Below are 16,652 nucleotides of genomic sequence, written 5' to 3'. Positions count from 1 at the left end.
TAAATTCTCAGGTAACAATCATACATAAAACAAAACTCATGTACATGTAGCTAGATACATAAGAAACTTAACACAGAGATGTGTTATCATCAGGAACGATTATAGCTTTGTATAACAAATAGTGTATATAGTGATTACGAATTTCCTTGAAAATAAGTAGTAAAGATTGTCACATTTTCCGATAAACTCCAAGGTGAGCATTACATTGTGAGCATGAGTGATATACATCTTTACACTCGTCCACACAAAGAGGTAATAAACAAAACCTGTGGAATAGTCTAATTTATAACATAATTATGATACAATAGAAACACACTTACGGCCACCATAATGTGAAGATCAGGATCAAGATAAACACCCATGTTATTGAACTAATTTTCTTAGTAGTGATAGTGTTCATCTCCTCATCACACTCAGGACAGACAATTCTCATGGAGTACTCACCAAGATAAACTGTTACTTGTTTTGTTGATTCCAAATCTCTAGTAGTGACACTTGATGGAGACTGAAAAATGTAAACACAACAGAGTTTAGCTATTTTCTTTGTGCATATTGCACAGTCATTAAATAATAAAATTATAAAATCAGTAGAGTCAGGAGCCAAAGCGTTATGGACTTCTCAATCTGGTAGATTGAATCTAGATCATGATCTAGTCTTCTGAAATGGGACAAGGCATTACGGTATAGCTAGTTACCTATAATAGTATTTGACTATTTGTAAAAAGACTTCACAGCAACGATGTGACACTTGTGCTGTTAAAGGTACTTTATAGCTACCTATAATTCTGTTGGCTGGGGTACATGGTGTGACCTTGAAAATGGTAAAAATGAGATCAAACATGTGGAATATATATGTAGCCTCTATAACACTTTATTAGACTATCTCTAAACTCTGATGTGTACAGCAGTGTTACACTTAGTCTATTACTATATAAATCAGAATATATCTAGCCTATATGCACACAGGTACATGCATGTCTTCATACGTTTTCTATAGACATGTGAAATACCAACCAGCTTACCTCATTGTTCAAAAAGGAGAATTTTGAAACTATCTGTTGACAGTTTTCTTGATATCTTAAGCCGTCTATAAAAGCAAGGCTTAGCTTATTTACTCCTCTCCAGTGTCTATTAGTGTTTATAATATGCAGCTGTTCTTGAATTTTATCTGAAGTGTGGAATACATTGTCAAGGAGCAGCATATGGACTGTATCATTACAATCACTTATTGTTTGCAATAGCAGAAATATGTCAGCTTCTGTTAGTGTTGTTAGATTGTTCTTTAAGCCAATCCATTGTAGAGCTTTGTTCCTCTTCAGCATATGAGAAATAGCTTTCACACTGTTGCTACTAATATTACAACCAAATAAATGAAGCATTTTTAAACTGACATTGTCCTCTAAAGCTACCATAAGCTCAACTACAAGCTGTTCATTTACTTGTTCACAGTAGGATAATACCTACCATTGAAGACATTTCTGAGTTGTAATCAATTTCACAATACCATCTACTTTACTTTGACTACTGTTGAGATCAAAGACGCATATGCCGTTATCAGCATTACCACTAAAATTGTTGCATTTATTGCACTTACAGTGGAAAGTCTCATTGCAAGTTAAGTATTTTAGCAAATTATCTGCATCACTACAATCTAATCCTATACTATGAATCATCCACTTTTTGCCGCTGTGTGCTATACAGTAAGACAATGCAGATAAAATCTGAGGAGTTGCAGCAGATTGTGGGACACAAAACCAACACGTATCTCCATAAAAAAGGTAGCTTTCACACATCTCTTTACACAATTGAGGATTTTGTGCCTCCATAACTGCTGCTATTAGTGTAGTTTGAAACTCTCTTGAAATGTAGTGAGATAGATTATGAGAATATTGTTTTCCACCAAAGAAGACATCAATTATTTTGCATATATCATGAAACCTAGTAAACGTATTGCTTACAACAGTCCACATTAGCCAGGTAAATGCCTTATAGCTGGACATTTTAATCTTCAGAACAGAATTCCTTGGAAGGATCTCTTTGAAAGAAACAGTTTTAAACTTTGTCAAGCCTGCATAAAATATCCAAACCATTTCAAAGTCTTTCCTGTTAAAAATATTTTGCACCTGCTTTTGTTGAAACACTTCATTTTGTCGAGATAAATACCAAGCTGCAAGTAACTCCTGAAGAGTGCGATGAATAAACTCATACGTTTTGTTAACAGATTCAAAATGTCTATGATTGGTAATCTGTAATAGTCCCATTCCATCAAAACTATCAAGGCTCACATCCCTTGAATAAAAGCAGTATTGCCTAATCTTTGTCTCATTGAATATCAGAGTTAAATCCTTTTGCAAATAGTCATAAGCCATTTTGCTCAGTCTAAGTAACATGTCTTCAATGTCTTTAGGCAAATCTTCAAGAGTGTTAATAGATGCACTACCATGTGACCTTCTAGCTTGATAACGTCTCAACTGAATCAGTACCAAATTCTTGTACATATCGGTAAATGTTTCTGGTAAATGATAACTACTTTTATTGAAAATGTATAGAGCAATGCATAAATTAATGGGAACAAATACAGAAGATTCTAGAAGTGGAAGCCGTTTTAGTTCAGAATAAAATTTCTGTATTAGTTCTGAGGCATTAGTGTATTTTTGAAAATAACATGTTATATTTTGTCCTACTTGCTGCTCTGTAAACCCAAGAATTTCAATTCTACGTTTAATGCAATTATACTGCAGACTTCTAATGGCAGAAGGACGACTTGTGATCACAATCACAGCTTCAGGAAGAAGGTCACCAGATATAAGACGTGTGAATAGGCAGCTATGCTGTTTGCATTCTGGTAGCTCATCCCAACCCTCTAAAATAATCAACGAGTCCTGACCATTTCGTTCATAAATTTCATCCATGATTGTTTTTGTTAAACTTCCCATATACAATTCAATCAACTCATCTAATGTTTTTGCATTAGCAACTTCTATGTCTCTTAGTTGTAAAAAGATAACAAATGAAAAAGTTTGTAGTAATTCACCTCTAGCCCATTTTTTACACATTGTTTTAGCCAAAAATGTTTTACCACTTCCAGGATATCCTTGAATCAGAATTACTTTACAGTTATCAACAATTATGTCTGAATACGAGTCAAGAAACTGTCTAGAATAGCCAGCTTCTTGCTTAAGCAGTAAACTGTAATAGTCAAAGAAAGTGGATTCTTTTTTGTGATCCTCTTCACTGATTTCGATTAGTGCAATGTTAATATCATCTGAAATTGGAAGTTTAAAATCAACTTCTGATATTTGTGTGAAAGAGCCATTAATATATCGCTTTTGAAGAAATTGCTTGAATTTATCTAGTAATGGAGTCAGGTATTTATCACTTGAACTGATGACTGTGGTGACTAAATCTTGTTTCAACTCTTTGAGACATGATAGAAAGATTTTAAAAGAATGCATATCTTTGTCTTTTAGTATCTCTATGATTTCTTGGATTTCCTTTTTCTTTTTTAACAGAGTAGCTTCTTCATGATTTGTAAAAAAATTTTGTTTTCTTAAACACATAAAGAGATTGTTAAAATTAAGGGTTTTCATAATCTTTTCCTCATTTTTCAGAACACAATAAACCACTTTCATACTTTCGGCTACCTCGTAAAACTCTCTCTCTGAGTAAAACATTTCCAGTACCTTTTTAAACTGATGAATGTTATGAACTCCCTTTAGTAAAGCATCTATCAAGCATCTGTAGTAATAGTAATACTTCATCATTTACAATGATATTGCATTTGTTTTATACTATGAAACAGGTCACTGTAAAATATGTCACTTATCAAAACTAGCTTACAGTAGCCTTTAGGCCAAAATTTCCTTGGGTGGCTGCATGCTATCTTTGTGTGTAAATGATGCATTTGGAGATTATAGCTAATCACCTACTGTAGGTCAGGAAATTTTGGCCTAAAGGCAACTGTAATAGTTGGTTTTACGACTGTATATATAATAAAGGTTTGGTGGGGGTATGTAATAATTTAAGAGTTGCATGGTTGCTATGCACATGTAACTGATGATTAAGATCCTTGTTTATCAGGCACATATGTACATATACTTATGTATTATAGAATAATGAGATGTTTCCAAAGAGGGGATAACATTTAGAATGAGATACATGTATGCTGAAGCCTCTCACTTGACCAGATGGCAGGGTCTAGTCTCTTGCCATCACAGTGGGATGGATCTGGATGCTTAGACTAAAAAGGATCAGGCAATGAACATAGCCACATGATTGTGACTTGTATTGGTTGTCTTTCGTTCTACACAAAATAATGTGAAAACACACAAGCTTGAAGTACTATAGAATTGATGAGTATAGATTTGACAGCAAATTAATCATCATGCAGTATGGTAGTACTGTATATGTGACTTGATTTGCGAAAGGGGTCTTTCACACACATCCTATTACCATCATTGATGACTCATAACTTCAGATTGAAAAATGCTATTGACTTGAAGCTTGGTCAGTAATGAGAACCAACATAGTTTAGTGGATTGAAAAATTCTCAGGTAAATAAGTTTTTTGAGCACTAAGTTTACAGTCTTCCAAGTTCATAGAATTGGATGTATGTGTGTGGAAGACCCTTCTAACAAATCCAGTCACATATTAGAGATGGAGGTTGGGCAAAACACAAAAAGCAGCTTCACAATGTCATCCTGGCACCTTGGCAGTATTTGTTAAGTATATAACCGAGCCCAAAACTGCCTTTAGTAAAATTCTAAAGGCTTCGAATAGATTGCTACAAAAATTTTAACATTTTTATTCAGTGAAAATTTCTACTGCCTGTCTGCCTGCCTTCAGGCAAGCATAACTCAATTGTGGCTAAGGCTACAGGCTTGATTTTTCACTGTTCAACGTCGCTTCATCCTGAGACGAGTCTTTTGGCATACTGCAGTACGTACAATGCATGCATCAAGGACTTTTTGTCTTCCTTTGTGTCCCATTTCTTTTTGCTGACTGCCCAAGGTGTCAATTTGCGGGTAAACCAGAATCATACATATTATCTGTGGTGACTGGATAGTAAAACAGACTATAGGGTACAACCGATAAGCATGCACTTGTCGTATTGTTCTTCTGATTTTGTAGGTTGAGTCTTTTTGACACAGAGCCACATTGCATTGCTGTTCTTCTGGTCTTCTGTCAGACTTCAGACAGGAAGGCAATGGGCTTCCACACCATGCTGTCGCCTATGGCATCTTCACTCATTAACCCAGTCTGTTCACGAGAGACAGTGGTGGTGCATACTGCCAGCTGATGTCACTTGCATTGTCTGTCTACTTGTTGCTACTGCTTAATCAGGTCCTATATATCGCTGAAGTTGCTTACGTCTGTTTGATTGAGAAGCACAAAATGATAATGAACATTTTTGCTTTGGCAATTTTACACCAGCTTAAATTAGTTGCTGCATTAACGTAAGAGACCAATTATCGATGCATACCTATTATCGATGGTATTGAGGCATGCGTAACGTAAATGGTAATAATATTATAACAAGAATAGCAGTATACGGATTAAACAAAGAGAACTGATATAAGTGTTAGAAAATATTTCTTGTATAATCCTAGTTCCTAGTTACCATGTTATTGTGAACAGTTTGGTGGTTTCACAACCCCAAAACCCATTACAGAATGATTGTAGAGCACAAAAAACTCGAACCTGAGCCATTTACTCTTCGAGGGTATCCCCACATATATAAAAATCTTTTGTAAATGCATAAGTTTCACAGAAAGATAGAGGAAAAGTTTCTAAACCCATTGATAATAGATCTATGGCCCAGGTGTCCTCCTAGCAAATTAAAGAGCCCTTGATTGTCTGTTGAAAGTATCTTTATGTTTAGCAACTGCTTTTTTGCCTCTTCAGAGTTAAACAGTGACAGGGTATGATCTTTTGGTACCACTAAGTAGGTACCGGTCAGTATACTTCGCGTCACTGTAGTAAATATACCATGTTCATAAGCGGAACTCCCTTTTACCACAAAACAACCTGTCAAAAGCTGGAAAGAGGCTGAAATATCTCAAAACAGACATAAATCAATATTCAGCTCTCTGCTCGTCTGTCCAGGATATTTGTACCTGTATGCATCTATAGCTGTACATATCTGGTGTTCAGAGACCTGTACATACAAGGGCATCAGAACCAGGGTGGGTAGAGGGGGGCATGGTGCCATGCCCCACACTATTTTCAAAAGCATGTTTTGTCCCTCCCACTTTTTTCGCCAAATACTAGTAGCCAATCAGCCAAAGTTATTTACACACAGAGAAATATATACGTACCTCCAATTGAGAAACCATACAACCACCACACAAAAGCACTCTCTGAGATGTGGCATCACCAGTCCACCGCAACTGTCAAGCCATTCATTGTACTGTATTAAACACAAAAGTGCCTGTAATTTTATTTCTGTTACACCTGCACGTGATGTCTGTTGTTAGACCCCATGCATTGAGAAGTTTAAACTGTAGAAAGAGTGCCACATCCAGCATTATATGATGTGGGAAAGATTTAACTCCAGTTGAGGGTGGTAACAGATCTAAGTATTCTGTTTCACCTTATTGTTAGCTAGGTTAAGTAATCATTTAAAGTCTCCAGTTCTTGTTATCCTAAGGCTGCAGCACATGTTGCCATCAGACCTTCAGTGCTGGTCACTGTAAAGTACTAATAACAATAACAAGGGCAGTCTCACTGTAGTGCGTGAGTGTATGGGAGTTGCTGACTAACGATGGAAATTATTAAGACTTTGTGGTGAAGTTGTTTTAACAAAAGAATTAAACAAGGATGCTGAAAATGGAAGTGGCCAACCATGAACGCAGTGTAGTATTCACGTGATTTACACATAGTTTGGGAACACCTCCTAGAGCAGACATCCCAGCTTGTGAGTTAAAGGTAATGATGTTTCACTTTGCGGATAACAACTATTAATGCTGTTGCCCTTGTAGTGTGAAGTATGTAAAGCTCGCATAAAGAGAAGACATTCATGTGACCATGATTTCTCATGTGATATATACATGCATCGAGCACATACAGTAGATGTAGAGGAGCATAGCAGCCCTTTGTAGGATAGGGAGTGTCAAGATATAGCTATGCAGTATAGGTGTAGGGCTATTAGGTAGTGATAACACACACCACAACACCTTTATATAAACGCACGTATGAACTGGGTACAGAGGAGCTGTATCAATGGGACCCTGTGTATCTGCATGAGTGTTGATCAGTTTATGGTTAACTGGTAAAGGCTATCTTTGGCCCCCCCACTCTGAAAATCGTTCCTACACCTTTGTGTACAGAAGTCTGACATTGTTATAATACAGGCTGCCAGAAAACCTTTTACAAAAGGCAAACTTGTAAGTGGAAATTGTTGACCTGATAGCGTAAATAACTTTTTAAGTGAACAACCTATAAGGTTGTATACAGTGAAACCACTATAATCCGTGGTTCATTGGGATAAGAAAATTGTGTTGGATTAGCAAGGGTGTTAGGTTATTGAGGTAGTATTAGTCTTTTTGGTATACAAAACGATGTCAGATTATAGAGATATTCTGGATTACAGAAGTGTCAGACTAGAGAGGTTTCAGTGTAGTTCTCTAGTCATAAGTAATAAACTGTTTCTGCTACCAATTTAAAATAGTTCTATTTTAAGAAACCCAGAGTCAGCATGTGTCAAGCTGTGGTGAATCACTTGGTTAAGAATGATCATTTTTTAATTATAATATGACCATGCTGTAAATATGTGAAATTGTGTCATTGTTGTTCTTGTGCAATGCATATATACTTGCCTATTGAGTTACACTGTCTAATTAACAAGCTGATGTATAGAATATAAACATCCTATAGTTAGTTCCATAACATGCATGTGGGACTATATGTCACCATTACTTCATTAGCATTGTGTCACTGTCCAATAATAAACCATTTTAATAATTTTATTTAAGTATGATGATCTGTGGTTAAGCAGACTAGCTGTAAACAACTGACTTCATTCATTTTATTTATTAGCTCTTCTATTCATGTATTGCATCAGCTATATAGCAGGTTGCGTTGGCATATCTCTGTCTCTATAGCTTTGTAGTCAATTAGTTTTCATTGTAAGCCTTGTATATATAATAGGCCTTAGTAGTGCAGCTTGTAGAAAAACCCAAATGTGACTGAAAACCACCCATATGGGCACATTTACGATCCACAGAAAAACGTATTTTATACTTTAAAGCATTGTGGTGCCTTTAATTACCATCCTCATGTCTGGATTTTCCACTGATTAAAGGAGAATACTATGGGAGATGGAGAGTGTCCAAGGAATCACGAAAGCATTTGACATTTTGCAAGTAAGAATGGCAGGATATCCATGTCGGCAGAAGCAGAATGTAACATCCTTAATGGCTAATTGATTACACCCCTGCAATTATTAGTCCCACAATGGTATTTTTTTGCAAAAATTCCATATACTGCTACTGTAGCTACAGTACTTGAAATGTAGCTATGTATATTATAGCTAACACATTTTCTGTGAGGAAAGTAAAAACAGTGGACTGGACCACTAGAATGGAATACTGTTCTAGCGGTTTTTACCTTTTTTCATTCTATTTTAAAATTCATTATTCAGGGGTTGCTGTATGCTATCCTTAGAAATGCTAACTTGGTACATATTCAACTAAAGCATTCTATTTTACAGACCACTTGCATGTATTATTGACCTATTTCAAAGCTGAATACTTTATCATGTGCATAATGAATAATTATAGCCCATGTTTGAACCCCAAACACATGCAATAGTGCAGTCAACTATGGGTTTGCACAGTGATAAAAAAAATTAGGATTAGAAGTTAAACTTATACGTGACCGGATCTGCGAAAAGGGATCTTATAGCCTTTTCAATTGTATGTACCTGGCAACCCTGCAATTGACTTGTGGATAAGGCACTAGTTTGAAATGTGGTCACATTGTAGTTCTGGGTGTGATTGTTATGGTAACAGGCTAAAAACATTAGGAGCTATGATTGGAGCTAGTTGCATATATACGCATCAACTAACACTACACATGGTATGCATTATACAGTAGCTACTATAGCTGCTACGTAGTCTCAATTTATAATTATACCAAGCAGTAAGCTGTTATAGTATGTACTGTGGATTTTTGTCCATTTGAACAATGCGTACTGCGTATCATGTAATGCATAACAATCCATGTGAATAATTATGCGCTAATACACAATACACATTCGAGTATGCAGTATGTAATGTTCAAAGTGACAAAAAATCCACAGTGCTTTGTGTTATATACATCATTATAATATAATAACAAGTACACAAAATATTTTTGGAATTTTCAACTAGAGTAGGGACCATAGCACATTGATAAAAAGTACTGAAACAAGCTGGAGCAGTGCCCAATATTAAATCACAGTAAAACAATAAGAAGTGTTATATCCCTACTGTGCATTTCCATTATGGTATCTTGAGCACAGTAGGAATATAATACTTCTTATTGTTTTACTGTGATTTAATATTGTACTTTTACTCCAGGTTGTTACAACCCAGTAATAACATCACAAATTACACTACAGCAATCATGCATGAATTTTCAAACCACAAATTAAATTTCAGATCATAAAATCACGAATTGATTTTAAATCACATACAGATTTCAAAGTGTTGCACCTCTCAGGTTGGAAAACTCGGAAAATGAAATTGCAAAACTCCACTGCTTGTAGTCTTCCTGTTTATGTGGCCTTATAGCAAAAAGCAAAACATTACACACCACAAAATGTGTGGAGAAACCCTTGTGGTCATTTTATGAAATCTGTGAATACCACAATACATGTATAGCAATTACATCAATTCAACCATTAAGTAAATTGGTTATATCATAGTACTGTAGTGAATAATATAAACAACTTTTAGTCCCTAGCATGTAATGTTATAGGAGTAATTTTGTTACTGAATGTAACAAAGTAACCAGAAAATAGAATTACTGTTAGTGGCTTCACGATACTGATATTTAATAGTTTTCCGCACCATTACAGCGTATAGTTAGAGTATACTAACTAGCTATTGTATTAGTACTGATAGCTAAAGGCTTACGCCTGTAAATCCATAAACGTTATGTACTTAACTATTCTAGCTAGTTAGCTACTATACAAAATCGAATAAGCAATTACTAAAATGTCTGTCCAGCACTATTAACATAGCTAGATAGCATAGTATACTATCTATGCTATTATACCGGGTATGTTTGCATAGACCATGACAAACGCACCTATTTTTCTCAGTAGTTTCTTGCTTGTTTTCAATGCTACGGCGTCTCTCCTCAGTTATCAAATGGCTCCCGTAAAGCTTAGCGAGAATATGTCCACAATCGTAAGTGACATCGTCAATCTCTTCGTAAAGTTTTGTGAAAGTGATCTTTAGCAGTTCTTGTTCTTTCATCCAACAGATCAAGACTAGAACGAATTAAACGAATTTGTTTGTAGTAGATCTCGTAGTCGATTTAGTCACAGCATGCAGGAATCACACGCACGCGTATTGAATCCGAATCCTTTTCATGCGGCGCAGAGTGAGTAGTTATTAATCTTAGCCGGGGGCAGACCACGTGAGCAAACTAATTCACCTGTGACGGAAGTCAGAAGTCGCTTCCGCACCGATCGTAGTTAGACAATGATGTACTTTTTTAGTGGTTAGTTTTATTTATTTATTATGTTTTTAAACAGGAAAAGCAATGGAAAAAAACACAAAATTAGGCCAATCCAAATAAATTCTCTGTTTCCCGCCCACCGCCCCCACGGGCCCATCTGGCTACTGCCAGCTCTAAATTCCATTATTCTGTATTCTTCCATTATTTTCCGGTTATTCTTTCATACCGATAGGCTCAGTAAAAGCTATATCTTAATTGAAACAGTGTCAGTGTTCTATACCATATGCGTATTTTGTACCATACGTGTATGGTACATACCATATGCGTATACGCGTACGGTACAACCATACGCGTATGGTACGGAAAATTGTACCATCTGAGTATAGGCTATAGCTAACCTGCTTTGCGTATAATATCAAGCAGAAGGTTTTTACACTGCCGTACCTATTGACTATGCCGGATGGCACTCTGCTTTCATTTCTTTTCGGGGAAGAGGGAGGGCCAGGGAAGGGGCTAGTCTCGCTTAGCGGTTTCTGTTCAGTGAAGATCGAGCTAGCTAGGTATATACCTCTATAGAGCAATCATATTTTGGTCTGATTAGTTGCTGAGATGCATTTTGCTTTAGTGTAATTAAGATATAATTTGCTTTACTGCATGATGCAAACCTACACTGTTAATACTGAGGTGGTCATAGCACACTTAACCAGCAGCACACCCTTGGGGTGCAGGCACACTTTCAGGATATAGTGTGTGAAGCACACAAGACAAGCAGTGTGACCGTATATTGGTGTACATGGCATCCTTATTTATTTATTTTACTGTGTTATTTTTATTTTAATACTTTTTAATGCAGTTCAAGACTGCATTAAAGGTCAGTGGGTAATAGATACCCACTGCCAAAGAAACATACATACAATGCAATGCAATAACTATTTAATTACAACTATTAGTTACTTATAATTACAATAGATAACTAGAGCTTGTTAAAATTGGTAGAAATTGGTGCTCTAGAGCAGCGGTGGCAAGGGCACGAAAGGTGAAATGTACAAGCTCTCTCAGGGTTGAAGTTATTAGTAAAATGCGACCATAAATAGTTAGTTAAACGATATTTAATTGTGTTGGTAGACAGTGAAAGATCAATGACTGGTAAGTAATTGTATAGTCTGGCTATCCTGTTAAAGTAAAAATGATGTTGTGTTACTGATGATGTCCTTGGATGATTCAGTTTTTGGTTAATCCCAGATCTGGTGTTGCCTCTTGCAAAAGTAATGTAATTGTAGATGTTAAAATTATCAGTGGGTGACTAATGATTTTATTAGAAACAGTATATCTTGGAGTTCATAGTGATACATGAGAGGCAGGAGATGCAGTTGTTCCAGTCTGAGTTTGTATGAGGATGTGTAATCGTTAAGGATATATTTAGTGGCTCTTCGTTGAATGCGTTCTAGTGCAGTAATGTCTCTTATTAGTTGAGGCCTCAATAGTTGTGAACAATATAATAGTTGTGATCTGACTAGTGCTAGGTATAGACGTTTCTTTGCCTCAGCACTGTTAACCTGGAATGTTCTTCTGATAAGTCCTAAGGTTTGGTAAGCTTTCGTACATATGTTGTTATAATGTGCTGACCAGCTGAAGTCAGATGTGAATGTTTCTCCAAGATCTTTATGCTGTGCTAGACATTTAATAGGATTTCCATTGATGGTGTATGTAGGGGGAACTGTTGTAGTCGAGAAGAAACGTAAATGAATAAATTTGGATTCGTTGAAAAGTAAGTCAGTCAGGGTGCTCCAATTAGAAGCTCTGTTGATATCAGTTTGTAACTTTGCAGTATCTTCACGAGATCTAATTGCATATAGAAGTTTGGTGTCATCAGCGTATATAAAAGGAGTTGCAAATTGAATGAATTCGGGTAGGTTGTTAATGAAAATGACGAATAACAAAAGTCCTAAGACACTTCCTTGGGGCACCCCTGAATGTACATAACATAATTCTGACAGCGAATCTCCTATCTTGACACATTGATAGCGATTGTGTAGATATGCTTCGAACCACTGTCTTGCTTTACCAGTTATTCCAAAGGTTTGTAATTTGCCAAGTAAGTGGTGGTGAGAGACAGAGTCAAAAGCTTTCTTGAAATCCATGTATACTACATCCACTTCACATTTGTTAGGTTCAAAGACTTTTTCTGCAAATACTAGTAGCTACTGTAACATAGATCTTCTAGGAAGGAAACCAAACTGATGTTTGGTGGATTGTTCTCTGACACGATTAATTATATTATTATACACAATTCTTTCTAGAACCTTCGATAAAATACATAACAGTGAGATGGGTCTGTAGTTGCTCACAGAACTTTTGTCCCCAGATTTGTACACAGGAACCACACAATGAGTGCGCCAGTCAAGAGGAATAAAACTGCATGATATACTCGTGTGAAAAAGATGGCAAATTATATGAAGTAATGGCCCTGCACAGTGTTTGAAGATTTTTGGGCTAAAGCTGTCAATGCCACAAGCTTTGGTTTCGTGACTTTCGTCAAGAGATATAAGTAAATCAAGGACGTCAGAATCAGAAAACAGAATATCTTGAACATGAGGAGTGACACTGCTTGATTGTGAGTCAGATACAGATGATGTTGAACCTGTAAATGTAGAAAAAACGGAGTGGAAATAGTTGTTAAATAGTTGAGCTTTTTCCAAGTCAGTGGATGCTGATTCATTTATGTAGTGCATTTTAGCAGGAAAGCTTTCTCGCCCTTTGATACTTGATATATATTTAAAAATTTTGTTGCCATTACTGTGAGCATAATTTAAAGCTAGATTTGTTTCATAATCATGCTTAGCTTCAGTTATCATCTGTTGTAGTTCCCTTTGTAGATCCTCCACTTTAAGTCTTTTCCTTTCTGTAGGATGTCTCACAAGTTGTCTCTTAGCAGTGCGGAGGCACTTGATTTTGTGACGGATTGTTGAGTTAAACCACTTAGGATGATTTGATTTTTTAATAGAGATCTTAGGAACATATAGATTTAAAGCACTACTTATGGCAGTTTTCAGGTATAGCCAGATAAACTCGACATTTTTAGAATTCAATGCTAAGGTAAAGTCATATTCTGTAAGGAATTGGTTCATGTCCTCCCAGTTAACTTTATTGTAATCTAATCTTTGTATACGTATTTTTGTAGGTTTGCTGAGGACATGGTTAATGAGAAGTTTTATCAAATAATGGTCAGATGAGAGGTTGGGTGGTAGGTTTGTGCAGGTTTCAATATGTTGAAGGCCACTAATATTAGACAAGGCTATGTCTAGGGTGTTCCCAGTGCGCAGTTATGCATTGAATCAAATTGAGTCCATATACTACTTCTGCGAAATCATCAGTTGTGGGGGAACTACCACTGTAGATACTCCAGTCTATGTCAGGAAAATTTAAATCTCCCAATGTTTTGGGTACTATCAAATGAATTGAGGTATGCCATGAGTGAGGTATTATATTGATCAGAACAGTTAGGTGGACGATATATCAGACACACGAGCAAATTTGGGTCTATCTCAGCAGAGACTATTTCTAAATCATTTGGAGAGGATAACTGCATTACTGTGAGGAAAGATTTGAAAGCCATTAATACACCACCACCTCTACTATCTCGGTCTTTTCTTAAAACAGTGTAGCAAGAGGGAAACATTTCATTAGTAAAACTGTTAGTTGAGAGCCAAGTTTCAGTTACTCCAATTATATCAAAAGTTTGAGAGTACACATACGATTGAAAAGCAGTAATTTGTTTGTTTAAACTACGTGCGTTCCATAGGAGAACTTTGAGATTACTGCTGCCACTTTTAGTATCTGATTCTTTGAAATTGATTGTGCGATCATGTGTGTAATTTGTAGAATCATGAACTTGTCTGTTAGGTAGTCAGTTTGATGATGAATCCATTTGAGTGGGAGAATCATGGTCAGCAGTAACTTTGTTGTGGGTAGCATCTATTTCATCTCTATCTTGTTGAGACCGAGACGGGACAAATACTGAATCGATTACTTGACCATGTAACTTATTTCGTATGTAGATCTTGTTGTTATGCATTTTGATATGTTTGCGTTCAATTCCCTTGTCAATTTGTTGCCGTCTTACTTTAAGAAGAAGTGACTCTACAAGTCTTTCTTCCTTGGACATATCAGGCTTAACTCTTATGTCTTTAGGCAATGCACTGGCCTTGGACAACAAAAGTGAAGAGTCAACATCTCGATTGAATCTAACTAGTATTGGTCGAGGTTTCTTGGAATTGTCACGGTACTTTCCCAGTCGCAGAAGGTCACGTATAGATAAAGGATTTATGTTAGTCTTAGCCTCAGTAACAATAGTGGTAACTTTGTGTAAGTCATGGTTTAGTCTCTCATGCCTAGGTATTCCCTTATCACACTCATCAATGCCATATACTACCACATTAAACTTACGATCTCCTCTGCTAGATGGATTTGTCTTTGTGATAGTAGGTGGTTGAGTTTGCTTACCAGCTGCAGTTGAAATTGTCTGAGATTCTTGTAGTGGTCGTTGTTGAGGAGTTGAAGATGGTGACTTTGGAGCTTGTTGATCGGATGCCATAGATTTGAGTGAGACCACCTCCTTGGATAAAACATCCACCATACTCTTCAACTCCTGCAGTTGTTTGTCCTGTGAGACCAGGCGACAATGGGGACAGTAAAAAGGCTCATCACTTTCCTCAAATACTTTGAATAGAACTTGAGATAGGCCAGCACACTGGCGGTGTATCCAAGAGTTACAAGTACTTTCACAAAATATTGCTTCTTGGCCTTCAATGTTTTCAGTAGCATCTAGAATAAGGTCAAGGCAGACTGGGCAAATTGTTGAATTTTCCCCAGGGGAACTCAGTTGTGGTCTCTTTCTTTTGTGGGGTCGTTGAGGTGTCATCATGGTGACAAAAATTCACAACTGAAAATGTTACAATAAAACACAGTACAGCCACAGGTGATAAATTGATTTCTCGCCTTTTATGGTACCGTTTTACCAATCATAGCGAGGTTGGACACCACGGTACGAGGTGAGTCGCTTAGTTGTGGGCGTTAATTGGGGTGAAGAGGATCCCAGAGTGTACCCAGCAGCCAGCAGACGACGTAAAATCACACTACCAGTCCGAAAATGTCCAGGTCCCGTTGGGGGCGACGATAGAGTAGCAATGAACAGTCGTCGTGTAGCAGATGAATCTCTTACGCAACCGCCATCTTGTTGAAAGCCAATGTATAAATGAAAGCCAATGTTTTTTTTTGTAAATTTCACTACTTTATGCACCCATATAAGGTAGATAAAGCAACGCCCATTAAAGTTTATGGTTGTATTGGTGGTGTACCACCAAGACTAACATATAGGGATGGTCAGGAAGATGCTTCTCCTTGCTTCGCTTTTTTGCATCTCCTTCATTTAGGAGCTAAAAATGAAGTGCAACAAGGAAAATATCCTTGATATCAACTTCACAGTACAGTTTTATACATGCAAGGCGTTTATTTACCGGTTTCTGTACGTTAACACTGGTGCATTTCTTGCAGAAGTGTAAAACTACTGGTGGGCATGGCTAAATAAAAAATAAATGGCGTTCCAAAATACCGCCAAATATCGTAAGGCTTGTACTCCCTCTATGCTAAAGATATCGAAACCATTTTCTGGTCATCGGTAGCTAATGAACACAGGTATATTATATATAAATTTGATAAAAATTGGGCATTGTTTTCTGTTAGTAAAACGCAATGTTCGTAAATGGATGGTTTTGTTCGAACCTGGAATTTTATCGGACCTTGCATACTATTAGCTGCAGCTCTCACGCTATTAATCCTACATACCTGATTATTGGAGGATAATTGCTACTTAATGTAGGCTACTTTGTAGTATAATAACCTAAGCTGTTGGATTTCTATGAAGTGAGTGGCAGCTGTTCGAAAACCATAGTGCCCGATAATTGATAGTTGACTCTACAACAATG

General features: G+C 36.7%; 1 protein-coding gene across 5 annotated transcripts; it reads right to left on the bottom strand.

Annotated features, from left to right (window-relative positions):
• On the bottom strand, positions 1-10,578 carry LOC136257400 (NACHT, LRR and PYD domains-containing protein 3-like). 5 transcript variants are annotated; one of them, XM_066050587.1, is made up of 5 exons: positions 10,294-10,434; positions 6,318-6,409; positions 1,023-3,738; positions 321-505; positions 1-266 (listed from the first exon to the last, which is right to left on the bottom strand). In XM_066050587.1, exons 2-3 carry the CDS (start codon positions 6,371-6,373, stop codon positions 1,461-1,463), a joined length of 2,334 nt encoding a protein of 777 aa, XP_065906659.1. In that variant the 5' UTR covers positions 6,374-6,409; positions 10,294-10,434; the 3' UTR covers positions 1-266; positions 321-505; positions 1,023-1,460. The 5 variants fall into 5 exon arrangements, with proteins under 5 accessions (XP_065906659.1, XP_065906661.1, XP_065906657.1 ...); XM_066050589.1 differs by lacking the exon at positions 6,318-6,409 and adding an exon at positions 4,180-4,303 and having other exon boundaries at positions 10,294-10,431; XM_066050585.1 differs by lacking the exon at positions 6,318-6,409 and having other exon boundaries at positions 10,294-10,578.
• Positions 10,579-16,652: the final 6,074 nt, after the last annotated feature.

Source organism: Dysidea avara, chromosome 6 (assembly GCF_963678975.1).
Source record: "Dysidea avara chromosome 6, odDysAvar1.4, whole genome shotgun sequence".
Classification (NCBI taxonomy): Eukaryota; Metazoa; Porifera; class Demospongiae; order Dictyoceratida; family Dysideidae; genus Dysidea; species Dysidea avara.
Note: the sequence above shows the minus strand (reverse complement) of the source record. Positions and strands in the feature narration are given on the sequence as shown.